Raw genomic sequence first — 19,725 nt, 5'->3', positions numbered from 1 at the left:
AAAAATCAATTATAAAGGAAACAAAAAGGAAAGTCTAAGATGCCACACCACCCAGCCCAAGGTCCCACACCAGGCTCTACCCACTGGCAGTTGGAAGCCTCACTAGAAATCCTCCTTGGACACACTAGTAACATTACATTTTCTTTGAATTTTTTAAAAAGAATAAAAAGGATTATATTTTGAGGAGGGAATCTTGTTGCCCCAATTCCTGCCTTTTCTTGTGGCAGAAGGAATTCCATTTCACTCTCCAGAATGGATCAGTGCAGGTAGACATAATCACTTCTGATCCCTTTCCTTTCCCCACAGGGAGAAATAATTTGTTTCCTCGTTAACACTGGGGTAAATGACCACGGCACATGTTTCTGTTCATTCTTCATCTTTCAGACCCAGCCTGTCTGCTGGCTATGGACACCCTCCCTTACCTTCACGTGTCACATGGCAAGTGCCCTCTCCCTATGAGGGGCAAGGGCGAGATGGAGGGAGAAGCCCTGTTGAGCTGCTTGGCCATGAACAGTTCGGGGGAACAGGAAGCTTGCCTTGACCTCGGGTCCAAGGTGCTTTCTCAAACCTAACTTTTCCAAATATAAAAGTAACATTTTTATCGCTGTCTTATCCTAATATTTTTTTCAGTTGGTTGTAAACTTAAAAAAGGGGGAATGATTAACTATCATCCCAAGTAATCCCCTAACATAGAGAAGTTATTGAGCTATTAATCTGCTCATAAACAGTTTCTAAAAGTATGGATTGTGAAGCTTTTTAAAATGCTTAAAGGGAATTGCAGGTGGCACTAAACAGCTCACAGCAGGAGTAGCATATATATATATGTATATACATACATATATATATATATCTTTTATAATGAAAAACAAGAAATAAAAACTATTTCTTTTCTTTCCTTTTTTGTGAAGTAAAAATTGTTGAGTAGTTGAGAGACTGGGGAGGCAGAACTTAAAAAGCTGAACACCAGAATTTAGCTACTCCCTGCCTTTCATCAGATGAATTTCCACTCCTTTTTCATTAGTTCCATTATGACAAGTTCTCATATTTGCTCAAATCTCAACCTACTTAATTTTAAGGGTTAGTCCAAGTTGTTTCCTTAAAGGGTCAGCAGCCTCTAAGATGGCTCCAGTGAGTCCTACCACCTGCAATTCATGCCACTGTGTAATCCCCTCCCTTTGAAGGTGGGCTGGGCCTAGTGACTTGCTTCCAACAGAATAGTCAAGAGTGATGGGCTGTCACTTCCAAGACTAGGCATGGGAGACTCTGACTTCTGTCTTGCTGGGATGTTGTGACTCTTTGTGCTTGCTGGCTCTAATGAAGCCAGCTGCTCTGTCATGAGAGGCAGCTTAGAGAGGCTCACATGGCAAGGCATTGAGGGTGGCCTCCAACCAACAGCTAGTGAGAAATTGAAGTCCTCAGCCCAATGGCCCATGAAAAACTGAATTCTGCAAATAACCACGTGAGGATCGTGGATGTGAATCCATCCCATTGGAACCTTGATATGAGCCAGGGAGAGACTCTGACCCAAAGGACCCAGCTGAGCCACACCTGGACCCCTGACCCACAGAAACAGTGAGATAATAACTATGGTGTTAAGCCACTGAGTTTTGGGGAAATTTGTTTCTTAGTAAAAGATAACTAACTATGTACCCTATTTTTTATCTTTTATTGTAGTGTCTTCCCTCTAGAATAAGGGTTACTAATTGATACTCAATATGTTGTATAAAAATTTCATTAAATAGTGTTGGGACACAGAAAACAATTCCCCAAAATATGGTGTTTCACCAGGCTGAGTGCTTTGAAAATTGCAAGGCCTCAGAAATAAGCCTCAGAACCAGGGTTTCTCTCTGACCTTTTCCATGTCTCCCTGTCTCTCCAACCCTCTTTTCCAAAGCACCAATAGAGACTCTTTAAATTTTCCTATCAGACTAAGAAAGCTTAAATGTGATTGTCTTAAGACTCTCTCCCTAGAGATCTCATCAAATAACCAGGAAAGACCAACCAACAGAGAAGAGACTGGAATCATCATCTGCCCAGAAAGACTTTTCATCTATTCTTCTAAGGACAGCTCCAAGAGATTACCTGAGGGACTTTGTATAAAAAAATAAGACAACCTGTGTTCCCGTGCAGCTTCATCCCTCACCTTCCCCTAAGGTCGGCCTCCCATCTCCCTGGTCCATTCATTCTTCCTAGTGATTTACTGTCCCTCAAAAGAACTGTCTACATTCTCCATCTCCCCCGTCCCCTCTGAAGAAGGATATATATAAGCTTCTGTACTGCACTGGGTAATTGAGTAATCACTCTGTGATTCTCCCTTGTGCACGTTAATACATTTGCATGCCTTTTCTCCTATTAATCTGCTTTTTGTCAGTTGATTTTCAGTGAGCCTTCAGAGAGAGGAGGGAAGGTTTTCCCTCAGCCCCACAATAGTATATTGAAATATACTCTTCAGGCTCACTGAGTAGTATATTTCACTGAAAATAGTTGATTTTCAGTGAGCCTTCAGCGAAGAGATGTTTTCCCTCAGCCCTACAGTAGTATTTTATATATTAATAGCTTATTCTTCTGACCATCTAAGTGTCAAACAGTTGCTGAGTGTCTACCACGTGCACAGCACCATGCTGGTGCACTAACACTACTAGCATTTTTCTTGTTTCCTACAGAGTCTCTGTAGTAAGTCTTCCTTTGCTTTTTCCCACCTTTGATTTATGTTTGAGTTGTTGCAGTGTCAAGAAGCAATAGTTAGTCCACAAGCACAAGTGAAATTACTGAACAAAATTAAGATGGATACAGCACTCTAAAACACCCATTTGAATGCATGTGAAATCGACCACTTTCTCAAGGTAATTAAAAGCTGAGTCCACAGAAGCTCAGCTCTGCCTATGCCGGCTGTCTCTCCCGGTACCTGCTCTGACTGATGAAGTCACTGAGCGCTGTTTTCATTTTCTCTTCAGGTGCCTTCTGTGAAATCTTGATCAATTCCCTCACTTCTTCTATACTTTCTTCCTGAAAACAAACCACAGGGGTGGAGAGATGAGGTGGTGGGAATGAGATTGGTAGTGGAGATACTAATTCTAATGTACTAGAAATAACAGCTATTTGTTTTGTTTTGGAAATGAAGGAAGATTTATCTAGTTTTCTTGTACTTGAATTGGAAAATGCTACTGCATTCTAACTTTGAGCTTTTAACAAGTGGAATTGGTCCAGATACAAGTCTTCTCCCATACTGTTCAAACTCATTGTTTCTGTTATAGATCCATTCCCTAATGGGTACCATTTATTTAGAATCTACCCTCTGGGGAAACCTAATAACGTGAGAAATCGCTAACAATGTAGAGTAATTAGATATAATTACCCAAAACTTTAAAAGTAATGTTCAAGTCAATTTTTTACATAGGGATATAATCATATTGAATAATCCCTGAAATTAAAGGGTTCCCCATTCTTCTGATTACATGAGTTTTGGGCCAGGTAATGGGACAGATTGTATATGGCAATGGCCCTATGCTTGTATACTTAATAATCACACTTTTCCTTTGGGCCTAAATTCTAGAATTCTATTTAGTGGCCTGGAGGAAAATGGCACCTAAGGGGAAGTATATGTGTTATTACTCCTTTGCTAGAATTTACGAAACTATATTCTCTACCATATCCCAAAGTCTGGTGCCTGGGGACATATGTTCCCCTCTTTACACCTTCACTATAAGAATAGGAAACATTGTGGCACAGTTAAGGATTTGGGCTCCGGAGTCAGATTGTCTTGGTTCAAATCCAGGCTCTGTCACTTACAAGTGAATTAATCCATTTATGCCCAATTTCCTTATCTGTGGAATGGAATAATAGCAGAACCCACCTACAACACTATAGGGGGTGTGAATATCTTCAAACAGTGCTTGGTAGTTAGTAAACATTCAGTCATGTCTCTCATGGTGGTTAGCCATGATATGCCAAGCATGGCAGGGATGCCAACACTGAGAAAGGAATTAGAAATGAATGTCACTATGGCCTCTAGGAAAAAATTCTGATTTGCTTTGTCAAGACTCTTGGAGATAAACGATCTGTTCTGTCTGAAGAGAAGTAAGACCAGCTCAACCAAGACAGTCCGTGACCTCCATGTGCTGTGATCCCAGACTAGGCCTCCTGACCACTTTCAGAGTTTATCTCCATGTTGCCTGGAATCCCCATGGTCAGAGACAATACTTTGTTTCACACATTGAGAGACAAAGATTATAAAGCAAATGGGACAGAGAAATTTGTTCTTGACTTAGCATAGGTTTTAATGGAACAGGAGGGTCAAGACAAGGATGATCTGGTAAGGCATGTGGGACGGAGTAGTGGGAGCACGGGAGTAGGAGAGAAGAATTTATAAAGGGGAGGTGCAAGATGTCAGAGAAACAGAGGTCCCAGCTTTCTCTCCCTCCTCAGGCTTAGGTGGGAAAACCTAGCATTGATTGGATATTGATTGGCACTGTTTACACTATAAAATACTTGTAGACATTCAATTCCTCGAATAATTATTTAGTCCCTATCAGGTGCCACGTATTATGCTAAATGCTATAGAAACAGTGGCAAATAGTTATTGAAAAAATAAACACACAAATATATTGTAAAGTATGATAAGAGGTCCAAAGGAAAAGAACAGGGTGTTGGCCAGGCACAATGGCTCATGCCTATCACCCCAGCGATTTGGGGGCTGAGGTAGGAGGATTGCTTAAGCCCAGGAATTCCAGACCAGCCTGGGTAGCATAGTGAGATCTTGTCTCTACCAAAAAAAAGAAAAAAGTCAGGCATGGTGGCATGCATGCACCTGTAGTTCCAACTACTTGAGATGCTGAGGTGGGAGGATTGCCTAGGAGTTCCAGGCTAGCCTGGGCAACACAGTGAGATTCCATCTCTACAAAATATTTCAAAAATTAGCCAGGGGTGGTAGTACATGCCTGTGGTCTCAGCTACATGGGAGGCTGAGGCAGGAGGATTACTTGGGCCCAGAAGGTCAAGGCTGCAGTGAGCTGTGATTGTGCCACTGCATTCTAGCCTGAGTGACAAAGCAAGACCCCTTCTCAAAAACAAAACAAAACAAAATAGGGTGTTTTGTAAGAAGATAAGGGGGTAGAAAGTGTTAGACTCTTCCCTGAGGAAGTTTGAAACTGAGCCCTGGAATTTGTCTGGGTTATAAGAAGACTGGAGAGGGGAAAAGTAACAGAGGAAAAGGCATGGCGGTGGCTGCGAGGCTTAAAGGAACTTGGTTTTTTCAACATATTAAAAGGAGACCAGTGTAGTTGGAACAAAGTAAGGAAGAACTTAGGAAAGATGGGGCTATAGAGTTAAGCAGGGCCTGATCTTGTAGGCAGTTGTCCACTATGCCAGGAACTTAGGATTTTTTATTAGTTGAAGCCAGGATCTATCAATTTTGTGAGAAAGTTGTCAACTCCTGCCCTTTGGAGATTAGAAAAACAGCCCATACCTAGATCCTATAACAGCCAGAAGCAGAGCAGGGATTTGAATTCAGGTAGTTTGATTCAAGTCCAGGGACTTTGCAAAATGCGGTCTCATTCCCCTAGATTTGCATGGTAGGATCCACATGCCCTCTAAATGCAGCATCCTCAATTTATTTGTATTTAAACTGAGGTCAACATCCTCTACTAGGTGGATTTTAAAAATCCCTTCCCCCACTAGCTTCCCAATTCTCTAATCCATCACCTGTCAGAGTCACCTACCAGGAAGTCTGCCATTTTCTCCAGCATGTTGGACCAGTGCAGCCTGAAGGTCTGGTCTCCCCAAGAGCTGATGAAATAGACACAGGGCTTCTTAGCCTCAAATGGCAAATAGTTGTAATTCCTGTGAAAACAATTAGGTCTGGAAGTTAGCTAGTAATCAGTGTTTTCCAGGCAACCCCAGTCACACGTCAATGTTTTATACGTTCTGGGCAGGACTCAGGAGGCATGGTGAAAAAACTATCAAACTTTTAACACCATCGTTGGTCTATAATTGGGGACCTGTGAGCAATGAACCATGAACAGTTAGATGGCTACAATGGAGAGGTATTAACAGCTACCATCAGAACCAGAACAAAGCTTAGAAATGATCACTAGAGGGCGGGATATTTTTAGGCAGGACTGTTTCAAGAAGGATGGCTTTATTTTTATTTAATTAATTTAATTAAGTAATTAATTTATTTTTAAAAGGCAAGGTCTTGCTCCATCACCTAGGCTGGAGTGCAGAAGGAGGATGGTTTTAAATGAGAGAGGGAAAACAGGAAAAGTTACTTTTTAGTAACTTAGTTTCTATGTGCCAGGCATATGTGAAAGTCAAGACAATAAATGTATTCCATAGTTGTTGTACCAGTTTACATTCCCAACAGCAGTGTAGAAGTGTTCCCTTTTCACTGCATTCATGCCAACATCTATTTTTTTAATTTTTTTTGATAATGGCCATTCTTGCAGGAGTAAGGTGGCTTTGTGCATTTTGAGCATTGTGGTCTTGATTTGCATTTGTGCATTTTGATCATTTGTGCATTTTGAGCATTGTGGTTTTGATTTGCATTTCCCTGATCATTAGTGATGTTGAGCATCTTTTCATATGTCTGTTGGTCATTTGTGTATCTTCTTTTGAGAACTGTCTATTCATGTCCTTAGCCCACTTTTTGATGAGATTGTTTTTTTCTGCTAATTTGAGTTCCTTGTAGATTCTAGATATTAGTCCTTTGTCAGATGTATAGATTGTGAAGATTTTCTCCCACTCTGTGGGTTGTCTATTTACTCTGCTGTTACTTTTGCTGTGCAAAAGCTCTTTAGTTTAATTAAATCCCACCTATTTATCTTTGTTTTTGTTGCATTTGCTTTTGGGCTCTTGGTCATATAATCTTTGCCTAAGCCAATGTCTAGAAGGGTTTTTCCGATGTTATCTTCTAGAATGTTTATAGTTTCAGGTCTTAAAGAACAAAAGTAGAATTACCATTTGATCCGGCAATTCCACTACTGGGTATCTACCCAGAGGAAAAGAAGTCATTATACAAAAAAGATATGCACACACGTTTATAGCAACACAATTTACAATTGGAAAAATGTGAAACCAGCCCAAATGCCCATCAATCAATGAGTGGATAAAGAAACTGTGGTGTGTGTGCATATATATGATGGAATACTACTCAGCCATAAAAAGGAATGAATTAATGGCATTTGCAGCAACGTGGACGTGATTGGAGACTATGATTCTAAGTGACACAACTCAGGAATGGAAAACCAAACATCATATGCTCTCATTCATAAATGGGAGCTAAGCTATGAGGATGCAAAGGCATAAGAAGGATACAGTGGACTTTGGGGACTTGGAGGGGAAAGGGTGGGAAGGGAGTGAGGGATAAAAGACTACAAATTGGGTTCGGTGTATACTGCTCAGGTGATGGGTGCACCCAAATCTCACAATCACTACTAAAGAATTTACTCATGTAACTAAATACCATGTGTTCCTCCAAAACCTATGGGAAAAGCCAATTTTAAAAAAGATAACAGATGTAAGTGCATTATATAAGCTGAAATTACTAGAGAAATGTAAAAAAATAATCATACTATCAATGAGGGTAAAGGCATGTGTCCCAAACTAAACTTTGGCATTTCATGGCTTGCCCATCTAACCACCTTTCCCTCCATCCACTTTTCTTCCATCCATCCATCTGATATTTTTTGTTGCCAGGAATTAATGATAGTAGATTGCCTGCTTGGCTAAAACGAGCAAGAGGAGGGTAGCAAAGTAGCTAAAAGGGGAAGCTGTGGAGCCAGAAGGAATATTGAAAGAAGGCAGTTGGAAATGTGAGCATGCTGATAAGAGGCAGTTAACAGTGTGAGAGAGATGACAGAAAAGCAGCAGCTAATTTATAGATTTTAGTTCCAAGAAGGAAGGGGATGGGTGTGGAGGTAGCTAAGGGGGGAGAAATATAGCAAAAATTTGAAGAAGTTCCCTAACTAATGACAGCTATTTTTTTTGACCAGGTTTTCCCCTAAACCCCATGTAATTTTTTCCCAAACACCTGGGACTGTGTGACGAGAACTGTAGAAGGCTAAAGTCCACGAATGGGTGTGACAGGATGGCATATGGAGGAAGAAGCCTCTAGAAAGTGGGGGGGGGGGGGGGAGGGAGAGAGAGAGACCTTTGTTTTCATTCCAAAAAGCTAAAGAGAACTTCAGCCTGAAAGAATGGATGGTTGTTCTGTTTAGCTCTTCCACGCAAATTTCCTCTGAAGGAGACAATAAAATTAGTGAAGGTGCCCCATGATCTGTTCTGCAGAAAACAGACCAGCAAGTGTTTACTCAGAAGAGAAGCCACATAAGTTTTTGGCAGAAACTGAGGTTGTTATTACAGCCGGAGAACAAAAACAGGTTTAGAAACCAAACTGCTCTATTTTATCTCTTTAAAAATTATTGCACTAAGAATCCTGCAGATAAATAAATTCCTACCCCAAATTTTGCTTTGTCTCAAGGTTTCTTTGCTTTGGGTCATTTCGTGCTAATGATGTTCAAGGGCTTTGTCTCTTTGGTTCTCAGGGACCTCCTAGTCTTAGTGTGTCTACACGGACAAGGATGCTGTGGCTTCTTAGGCAAACTGCAGTGCAGCTGGAGGGCAGTGGATGGCAAGGTGCTGTGCTGTTTGTGGAAAGAGGAGACCGCCAGTCTAAATGGCTGTCCTGATACAGGACCAGCCTTGTGACTTTGGGTCATCACATGATGACCTGTCATTGGATATCTTATTCTCCAGTCCCATTCCAGAGCTCCACCCTAGTAAATAAGCTGCATGTGAATGCATGTGCTTTGCAACACTGGAAAGCCCAGAACAAATCCAAGGTGACATTTTAATGGGGGCAACAAATAAATTGCGTGTGTTCATATATATGTGCACATGCATGCATATATGTGCACACATGTATAGGGGTTGTTTATAGACATCGAATTTTCCAACTCAGCTGATGCCTCCCTGGCTTGCCACTATATAGACAGAGCCTCAATATGGTGACTGAAGAATGTACAGAAAGCCCAACTGTACCAAAAAAATACCAGCATGACTTATTTTGATCTCCTTGAGCCAGCAGGACAGCACTGATATGATGTGCATCCAAAGATGCTTTGAGACCTCTCATCTCCTCCTAAACCCTTCCCTTACCATCTTCCCCTGAATACCCCACCGACAGTCAACAATGGCTAATCCATCAAGGTAGAGAATGTCTTCACTGCCTGGCCCCAGTGCAAAGATGCAGAGTACCTCTGAGTAGTCTCAGAACAGTCCCCAAGAACTGCAGATCCAGCTGTTCACTCAACTGATGGCCTCAGTTTTGAAAATAAAGTTAAAAGACAGAATTTGGGGTTCTCTCTGGTGCTGTGAAGAATGACCAATAAACAAGTATGGCTTTCAGGGACCCAAAAAAACACCCCAAATAAGGTGATTAATGGAAGGCCCATGGAAGGAAAGGGTTTAGAAAATTCAGGAAATGCTCAAAAACAAGAGGACAAACAGCTAAGACTATTTTAATGGACTCCATTCTGCTTTGTCCTAAATGCTTTCCCTCAATCCCTTAAGCACATTCTCATCCTTTAGGATGTTGCTGTTTCTGTGACTTTTCCCAGCTCCTTACCTCCTCCCCAGTGGGATTAGTTACTCCCCTGACTCTGTTCCCATACTACTCTGTACCCAATCCAGTTATAGTAATTCCTTAACTTATTCAAAAACACTTATGAGCACCTACTGCTGTTCACTGGTCACAGAGATGAACAGATATGCATGTGAATAAGGCATAGTCTCTGGCCTCAACATGCTCCCAGTTTAAGAGAGGAGAGACAGGTAAAAAAAGTCTTCAATCAGTGCTCAGGAGAGGTGAGGACAAATTCCAAATCAGACTGGGGATTCAGGGAAGGGAACTGGGCTTTGTCTCGAACCTAGCAGTTCTGAGAAGGGAGATTATTGCCAGGCATAAGGAAGAGTGTGTTCAAAGGTCCAGAACCAGCACACAACAGGACATATGGGGATACTGCCCTGAGGCACTGCAGTTTGGAATAAAAGAAAGAGTTTGTGGAGTGGCCAGAAATGAAGGTAGAGAAGTAGGCTGGGATCAAATCCATAAGCTATGGCCTCTGGAATTAATCCTGAAAGCCACAGGGAGTCAATGACTGATGTGAATCAGGAGAGGAACTGGTTCTCATAGTTTAGCGAAGGTCTTGAATAAGATCCAAGCCAGGTAGGAGGTATTGTTGCTGTTGTTGTTTTCTAGTAATTCAGGCTGAAGGTGCCAATGGCCAGAATTTTTTAATGGCAATAGATATGATACATACTTAAGAACTGTATTGACTGGCTTCATCACTGAGCAGATGCAGGTAGGAAGGGAAAGAGAACAGTTGACAATTTTTTTTTTTTTTTTTGAGACGGAGTCTTCCACTGTTGCCCAGGCTGGAGTGCAGTGGTGCGATCTCCGCTCACTGCAACCTTTGCCTCCCGGGTTCAAGCGATTCTCCTGCCTCAGCCTCCTGAGTAGCTGGGATTACAGGTGCCCACCACCACGCCCTGCTAATTTTTTGTATTTTTAGTAGAGACAGAGTTTCACTATGTTGGCCAGGCTGGTCTTGAACTCCTGACCTCGCGATCCGCCCGCCTCGGCCTCCCAAAGTGCTGGGATTACAGGTGTGAGCCACCTCGCCTGACCAACAGTTGACAATTTTCTTGTCTGTGGCTTGGAGGACTCAGAATGGTGGGCTCAGTCTATGAGATAGGAAAAATAGGGAAAGAAGAAAAGTTGTCTGTGAAGACAATGAGCCTGGTGAGTAATCTGTGGGACATCCAAGCGGAAGTGCTTAGATCTGCTGCTCAGGAAAGAGGGCTGTCTAGGAAAATAGATGTGGGAGTCCCTGTTATCCTGAGAGTGGTCATGGTTCAGTCCTCAGAGAGTGTCTAGATTGAAAAGAGCAGACGGAATGAGGAGCATAGAGATGTAGCCTTGTCAGGGCCATGCAACATCTTCATTCTCTTCGCATACAAGATGTGGGAAGAAACATGCTATTATGAGAATCCAATAAGATCATACATATTTCAAGATCTGGCAATAAAAGACTCTCACTACACTATCCCTTCTCGTTTGATTGGTGCTTGACACCACTTTCTTTTAAAAAATTCTGTAATTTTACTTCTATTTGCAGGTTGAAAATTTGCATGGATTAAAGGAGATCAGTGAGAGTACATGTAAGTGCCCCCAGCTGTTTTCTGAAATTATATTTTCTGGTGCCTGACAATTGTTTTTTTTTTCTTTTTGAATCTTTCAGTTTTGCAAATGACTGTGTCAAAAATAAGATAAGAAATGATGTATTCAATAATCCCATCAAATTGAATTTACATAATAGCACAGAACTCAGATGAATATAATAAGAGGATTTGGATTGAAATTGTAAGTTCTGACCTTCCTACCTTATTTTGCTTCAGTTATAGAATAAAGGGTGCTTCAGATATGATCATCATCATCATCATTGCTCTGCCCTTAAATGAATTACTTAGATGTGTTATCCGGAGGGTTGTCATGTTGCTAAAGATTCAGTTGAGTGGTACTTACCATCTTGCTCCTATTTGCACCTTGTCCTCATAGCTGAGATTAAAAAATTATGTTTCTGGCCAGGCACGGTGGCTGGAGCCTGTAATCCCAGCACTTCAGGAGGCCGAGGCAGGAGGATCATGAGATCAGGAGATTGAGACCATCCTGGCCAACATGGTGAAACCCCACCTCTACTAAAAATACAAAAATTAGCCGGGCATGGTGGTGTATGCCTGTAGTCTCAGATATTCGGGAGGCTGAGGCAGGAGAATCACTTGAACCTGGGAGGCAGAGGTTGCAGTGAGCTGAGATCGCACCACTGCACTCCGGTCTGGCGATGGAGCAAGACTCCATCTCAAAAATAATAATAATAATAATACATTTCTGATTTTAGTGAACAACTGAAGAAAACAGTCCTAGAAATTGGACAAAATTCCACCACCAAAATCCTTGGCCTTTCTCCCAGGCTATGTCTCCTACCTGTTCCCTTCTGTCACCAGTGGCTTCTCCGGGTGAGTGGTGGAGGCCATAGGAATGGGAACATCATGGACCACATCCCCTTGTCCTTCGTGAAGCAGTGGAAGGAGGTCTTCTTCAGCTGATTCAGCTGACTTCTTACTCCCATGATGGGATCCTCCATCAATCAGGTTTCCAAAATTACCTGCAGAGGCAGTAGCAAGGGGAAAGGGGTCAGGCGGTGGCAACCAGAATCAGTCTGCTTGGCATAAAGGATCCAAGCTCATGTTCTCCCACAGCAATAAGGTAAGTTCTCATTATGAAGGTAGAAAGAGCAATGATCATACCAACAAGACTGACAATGACGATGAGCTATCATCTCTATCCATCTTATTTTCTCTTTTGTAGTAACTACACAAATGACAAATTAGAAAATACAATCAACTAAAAAAAGAGTCATTATAAATCACAAAACTGTTACAACCATTTTAAACATTATAGTGTATAACCTTGCACTGTCCCTGAGAACCATGCGCTATAGAGATGTTGGTAAAGAATCATAGATATGTCATTTTGTAACCTGCCTTTTTCACTAAATAAAATATCATGAACACCTATCCAAACCTGCTTCTTCTGTAAGAGACTTCTTGTCTAAATCCCCAATTAAGAGGGAGGGAGGGAGGGGGAGGGAGGGGGAGAGAGAGAGAGAGAGAAGCAGAGTGGGGAGAGAGGGAAGGAAAACATCATTTTTTCCCCTACAAATAGGGCAGCTTTTGTGCTACAAATATCTTCGTATAGGAAAAGATATTCACTGCAGGCATACTGGTGTCATTGATCTTTCCATTTTGTAATCTAATTTCAAATGCTTTAAAAGATTTAGATGAACATTCCTCTCTTTTGGAAGGAGCTCCAAAGCTAGCCATATTACAGAGTTGGTTGACTGTTCAAATCAAGAAAGGTTCAGGATCAAAAGCCCATAATCACAAGGACCTCTTAACTTGGGAAGCCTTCCTAACTTCTCCTTTCCTGACCCCTGCCTCTCCTCTCCAGGCAGGCCAGATGTCACTACTCTGTCTCCCTGCAGTAGTCATTGGTGGTACCCCACCCAGATCCTCTTTACCAGGAAGGAGCCCCCAAACCCCAGATACTGAGATCGCTGCTAATAGCTTACAACAGCCACCTTCCGTGCAGAATTGCCTTCTACTAATGGAGTCTGCCTCTCCACAGAAGATTATAAGGCCCCCTTCTGTGCCTGAAGCCACTCACAGCTTGGTGTGGGGATATAAAAGCCCAGCCCACATGCCTCAAAGTGGGGCCAAGTCTGTGATGCCACTCGCTTGAGAGCGCCTCACAGGATCAGGCTGTGGCTGGTCTCCCTGCCCTCAGAGACCTGCCCTATGCTCCGTCGCCCGCTTCTCCTGAGAGCATGCCACCCAAACCTCACATGTATGAGAATCTTCCCAAGTTTCGTTTCTGGGAACCTAAGCTAAACAGGTCCCTAATGTCACATCATATTCCCATCATTCCTCTACTATCTTGTTTTCAAATAATTTACTTAGATGTCTGCAAATGTCTTGAGAATGAAAATAGTATCGTGCTAATTTTTATGTCTCCACTGGTCATGGAATAAACGCAGGGAGGGTCTTGATTCATATTTAGTGAATCAGTAACCTCAATGTGTTTCTATGTCCATAAGAGTCTTTCTCCCAGTTCATTCCAATTCATTCTTTTCTTCCTTTCTCCATTATTCTTACCTTAGGAATAATACTAAAATACCTGAGAGAGGCATAATAATATCCTAGAAAAAGAAGGAGACTTAGAGTTAGCAGGTTTTGTTTGAGTCCTCTTTTTAAAATTCACCAGCTATATAAGCTGAGGTCATTATTTGACCTCTCTGGATATCCATAATGGCTGAAACCATTGAATTTGTGGTAAATCAATCATGAAGGCAGAGCACGAGAACAGAGAAGCAGGATAATTAGATGGGGTTTTTAATAGCAAAACAGGGAAGAGAATTGAGACAACTGGGAAGAGTGTGGCTAAACGGATGAACCTTGTAGTCTGAGATGGACAGAGATGAAACTGAAACAGAAGAAAGGATTGGGTATCTTCATGAGTCAAAAGGAAGATATTATCGTAAGAGACACTGAGAAGAATGGAGGGCAGGGCCAGAGAATAGGCTATTGGAGAGAAGGTCAGAGGTGGGGACACTCCCATATGCAGCTCACTACCTCCCTTTGGATCTCAGTCCACTAAGGGAATTTACTGCCTATGGGCAAGTTCTTCCTTGGATAGACCCCATATCATCCCATTTTTTCACGTATAACCATGTGTTCTTAGGCCCATCCTAGAGCCCCACATCATAAGTCTCCTTCCTCTTTTCTGGTCCTTTGATGCTTGAAGCCAGCTGCCAGGTCTCTCTCAGTCCCCACCCAAACCTCTCTTCTCAGAGCTAACCCTGCTGGGTCCCTCTGCCCTCTCTATAAAGATACATGTTCCTAAAATGTATCTCCATTTTCTGGTCATGCAGACAGGAGATTCTTTGTTAGGCTTCCAGCTGTATGGCTTAAAAGGGCTGTATTTCATCTCTATTTTTTTCTGCTCTGTTGAAAGAGAGCTTCCTGAATATAAATCGTGACCTTCTGTGATGGAATGCTCTTTCTGGGAATGGCTTTCCCAGTTGCATAAGAGCCCAAGAAGATTTGGAGAGTTACATAATAACATCTACTGTATGCATGGCACTTTGTATGCCTTAACTCCTTAAACTTTGCAACTCTATGAGGAATTCATTGCACAGATGAAGAAACTGAGACTCAGAGACATTAAGTGAACTCTGGGTAATGGAACCAGGATTAGGAATCCAAGTACATCCGAATCTCAACCTACAGTCTTAGTCACTTTTGTGAAGTATGAAAATAAATCTAGAGGTGGAGCAAGATAGCCAAATAGAACCCTGAAGTGATCACCCCCCACAGAAAGACCAAATTAAACAACTCTTCATACAAAATAAGCCCCTTCATAAGAACCGACAATCAGGTGAGTGATCACAGTACCTAGTTTTAACATCATATTAAGGAAAGAAGCACTGAAGAAGGTAGGAAAAATAGTCTTGAATTGCCTAAAGGTGATTCATTCTTCCCCATCCCCTAGCAGTGGCCAAATGGTGTGGAAAGAAAATCTGAGCACTTGGGGATGAAAAAAATGCAGTGATTGTGGGATTTTGCATTGCAACTCAGTGCTGCCTTGTCACAGTGGAAAGCAACACCAGGCAGAACTCAGCCATCACCCAAGGAGGGAGCATCTAGACCAGACTTAGCCAGAAGCAAATCGTCCATCCTAAGTTCCAGCAAGCTTTGCCACTGCAGGCTGAGGTACTCTGGGGTCCTACATAAACTTGAAAGGTAGTCTAGGCCACAAGGACTGCAATTTCCGGAAAAGTCCTGGTGCTATGCTGGGCTCAGAGACAGTGGACTTGGCGTGCACATGCCATAGTAAGACATAAGTTGGGGCAGCCAAGGAATTTTCACTCTTCCCCCAATACTTCGCAGCTCTAGGAGGGACTCCTTCCCTCTGGCTTGAGGAGAGGAGAGAGGAGAGTAAAGATGACTTTGTCTTTCAACTTGGATACCAGCTCAGAATTAGCACTGCACACAGTTGTAAGATCCACATTTCAGGCCCTAGCCCACAGATGACATTTCTTTTCTTTTTTTTTTTTTTTTTTTTTTTTGAGATGGAGTTTGGCTCTGTGGCCCAGGCTAGAGTGCAGTGGCTTGATCTCAGCTGACTGAAACCTCTGCCTCCCAGGTTCAGGCAATTCTCCTGCCTCAGCCTCCCAAACGGCTGGCAATGCAGCCACGTGCCACCACACCTGGCTAATTTCTGACACCTGGCTAATTTTGTATTTTTAGCAGAGACAGGGTTTCACCATGTCGACCAGGCTGGTCTCAAACTCCTGACCTCAAGTCATCCACCTGCCTCGGCCTTCCAAAGTGCTGGGATTACAGGCATAAGCCACCGTGCATAGCCCCCAGATGACATTTCTAAACACACTTTGGAACAGAAGGGAATCCTCTGCCTTGAAAGGAAGAACCCAGTCCTAGCAGAATTAATCATCTGCAGACCAAAGAGCCCTTGGGCCTTGAATAATCAGTACTGGTAGCCAGGCAGTACTCACCACCGTCCTTGGGTGAGACTCAGCACCATGCTGGCTTCAGGTGTGAGCCAACACATTCCCAGCTGTGTTAACTATGGGGAGAAACCCCTTCTGTTTCTCCCCATAGAGGAAAGGAGAGGAAAGAATAAAGGGGACTTTGTCTCACAGCTTAGATTCCAGCTTGGCCACAATGAGGTAAAACACCAAGCAGGCTCCTGGGGCCCCTGATTTCAGGCCTTCACTCTCCTACACAGCATTTCTGGACCTGCCTTGGGCCAGAGAGGAGCCCATTTTCACAAAGGAAGGGACCTAAGCCTGGATTCATCATAAGCAGACTAAAGAGCCCTTGGGCCTTGGGTGAACATTGGTAATCGCCAGGCAGTACTCGCTGTGGGACTGGGGCAGCAGTGGTTGTGGGGAGAGACTCCACTGCTTGAGAAAAGGAGAGAAAAGAGTGGAAAGAATGTTGTCTTGCAACTTGGATGCCAGCTCAGCCACAGTAGAACAGAAAACCAGGTAGATTTCTAAGGTTTTAGATTCCAAGTCCTAGCTCCCAGATGACATCTCTGGACCCATCTGGGGCCAGGGGTGAACTCATTGCCCTGAAGGAAAGGACAGGCACCTGGCTGGATTAACCACCTGCTGATGTACAGCCCTTGGTCCTTGAGTGAACACAGGTAGTAGCCAGACAGTGGTCACCATAGGCCTTAGGCAAGACCCAGGGATGTGCTGGCTTTGGGTCTGACCCAGCCCAGTCCCAGTGGTGGTAGCAACTGAAGTGCTTGTGTCACCCCTCCCCCAGCTCCAGGCAACTCAGTACAGAGAGAGAGTTTCCCTCTTTTTGAGGGAAACTAAGAGAACAAGTGTCTTTGCCTATTAATCAAGAGAATTCTTTTGGATCTTACCCAAGATCACCAAGGCAGCACCTCCACAACTCTGCAAGAGCCACAGTGTTACTAGGCTTGGAGTTCCTCCTAATTCAGATGCAACTGCAGTAACCAAAGAATTAGATCACAACTCCCAAGTCCCTTCAAATATCTAGAAAGCCTTCCTAAGAAGGATGGGCGCAAACAACCCCAGACTACAAAGTCTACAATAAATACCTAACTCTTCAATACCCAGACACCAAATAACATCCACAAGCATCAAGACCATCCAGGAAAACATGAACTCACCAGGCAAACTAAATAAGGCACTAGTGACCAATTCCAGAAAGGCAGAGATATGTGAGCTTTCAGAGAAATCAAAATAGCTGTATAGAGGAAACTTAATAAAATTCAGGATAATACAGAGAAGCAATTCAGAATACTACCAGGCAAATTTAACAAAGAGATTGAATAATTAGAAAGAATCAAGCAGAAATTCTGGAGCTAAAAAATGCAACCAACATACTGAAGAATACATCAGAGTCTCTTAACAGCAGAATTAAGCAGAAAGAATTAGTGAGCTTGAAGACAGCCTATTTGAAAATACACAGAGGAAGCAAAAGAAAAAAAGAATAGAAAAGAATAAAACATGCCTATAAGATCTAGAAAATCACCTCTAAAGGGCAAATCTAAGAATTATTGGCCTCAAAGAGGAGGTAGAGAGACAGAGATCAGGGTAGAAAGTTTATTCAAAGGGATAATAATAATAGAGAGCTTCCCAACCCTAGAGAAAGATTTCAATATTCGAGTACAAGGTTATAGAACACCAAGCAGATTTAATCCAAAGAAGACTACCTCAAGACGTTTAATAATCAAAGTCCCAAAGCTCAAGGATAAAGAACCTAAAAGCAGCAAGAGAAAAGAAATAACATACAAAGAAGCTCCAACACATCTGTCAGGAGACTTCTCAGTGGAAACCTTATAGGCCAGGAGAGAGTGACATGTCATATTTAAAGGGCTGAACAATAACAATAAAAAACCCTTTTATCCTAGAATAGCATATTTAGCAAAAATATTCTTTAAACATGAAGGAGAAATGAAGACTTTCACAGACAAATAAAAGCTGAGAGATTTCATCGACACTAGACCTATCCTAAAAGACATGCTAAGGAAGTTTTTCAATTTGAAAGAAAAAGATGTTAATGAACAACAAGAAATCATCTGAAGGTACAAAACTCACTAGTAATAGTAAGTACACAAAGAAACATATAATATTATAAAACTGTAATTGTGGTGCCTAAATTACTTGTATCTTTAGTAGAAAACTAAAAGATGAACCTATCAAAAACAAATAACTACAACAACTTTAAGACATGGACAGTATACAACAAACACTTTAAAGTGAGTGGATGAAATTAAAGTGTAGAGTTTTTATTCATTTTCTCTTTGCTTTTTTTGCTTCTTTATACAATCAGCATTATCATAAATTTTAAATATGGGTTACAAGATCGTATTTCAAGCCTCATGATAACCTCAAATCACAAAATATACAACAGATGCACAAAAAATTAAAAGCAAGAAATTAAAACATGCCAGAGAAAATTGCCTTCACTAAAAGAAAGACAGCAAGGAAGAAAAGGAAGACCATGAAACAACCAGAAAACAAATAACAAAATAGCAGAAGTAAGTCCTTATGTATCAGTAATAAAATTGAATGTAAGTGGATAAACTCTCTAATCAAAAAATATACAGTGGCAGAATAAATAAATACACACGGTCCAATGATCTGCTGCCTACAAGAAACACACTTCACTTATAAATACACACCGAGACTAAAAAAAATGAAAAAGGATATTCCATGTAAATGGAAACAAACAAAAAACAGGAGTAGATATAATTATATCACATAAAGTAGATTTCAAGATAAAAATTATGAAAAGAGACCAAGGAGTCATTTCAGCAGGAGGATATAACAAGTGAAAATACACAGGCACCCAATGCTGAAGCACCCAGATTTATAAAGGAATTATTATTAGAGCTAAAGAGAAAGATAGACCACAACACAATAATAGCTGGAGACTTCAACACCCTACTTTCAGCACTGGAAAAATCATCCGGACAGAAAATCAACAGAAAAACATTGGACTTAATCTGCACCATGGAACAAATGGACGTAATAGATATTTATAGGACATTTCTTCTAATGGCTATAGAATACACATTCTTCTCAGCACATGGATCATTCTCAAGGACAGACCATATGTTAGGCCACAAAACAAGTCTTTAAAAATTCAAAACAATTAAAATTATATCAAGTATATTCTCTGATTACAATGGAATAAGACTAGAAATCAATAACGTGAGAAATTTTGGAAATTATATGAGCACATATAAACAATATATTCCTGAATGGCCAGTGTGTCAATAAAGAAATTAAGAAGGAAATTTAAAAATTTCTTGAAACAAATAACGGAAACACAACATACCAAAACCCATTAGATACAGCAAAAGCAGTACTAAGAGGAATGTTTATAGCAATGAGCACCTATATCAAAAAACTAGAAAAACATCAAATAAACAACCTAACGATGCATCTTAAAGAATTGAAAAAGCAACAGCAAACAAACTCAAAATTAGTATAAGGAAAGAAATACAGAGCAGAGCAGAACTAAATGAAATCGAAACAACAA

The 19,725-nt window shown here is 41.6% G+C and overlaps 2 protein-coding genes across 2 annotated transcripts in view; one reads left to right on the top strand and one right to left on the bottom strand.

The window, feature by feature from the left end:
* FER1L6 (fer-1 like family member 6) overlaps nt 1-19,725 on the bottom strand; it is a 206,741-nt gene that overhangs the window by 104,497 nt on the left and 82,519 nt on the right. Inside the window, exons 13-15 of the mRNA XM_054518809.2 lie at nt 12,041-12,221; nt 5,718-5,838; nt 2,906-3,006 (exon numbers count right to left, since the gene is read on the bottom strand). Of these exons, the coding sequence (XP_054374784.2) occupies nt 2,906-3,006; nt 5,718-5,838; nt 12,041-12,221 (403 nt within the window). The remainder of the gene's footprint in view (nt 1-2,905; nt 3,007-5,717; nt 5,839-12,040; nt 12,222-19,725) is intronic.
* LOC112134726 (putative uncharacterized protein FER1L6-AS1) lies at nt 405-2,801 on the top strand. The gene is given in 4 exon segments (XM_024251671.2): nt 405-554; nt 1,959-2,099; nt 2,101-2,154; nt 2,727-2,801. Coding segments are annotated over 4 exon segments (420 nt in total).

This window comes from Pongo abelii, chromosome 7 (assembly GCF_028885655.2).
Source record: "Pongo abelii isolate AG06213 chromosome 7, NHGRI_mPonAbe1-v2.0_pri, whole genome shotgun sequence".
NCBI lineage: Eukaryota > Metazoa > Chordata > Mammalia > Primates > Hominidae > Pongo > Pongo abelii.
The sequence above is the reverse complement of the archived record's forward strand: the minus strand, read 5'-3'. Positions and strand labels throughout refer to the sequence as shown.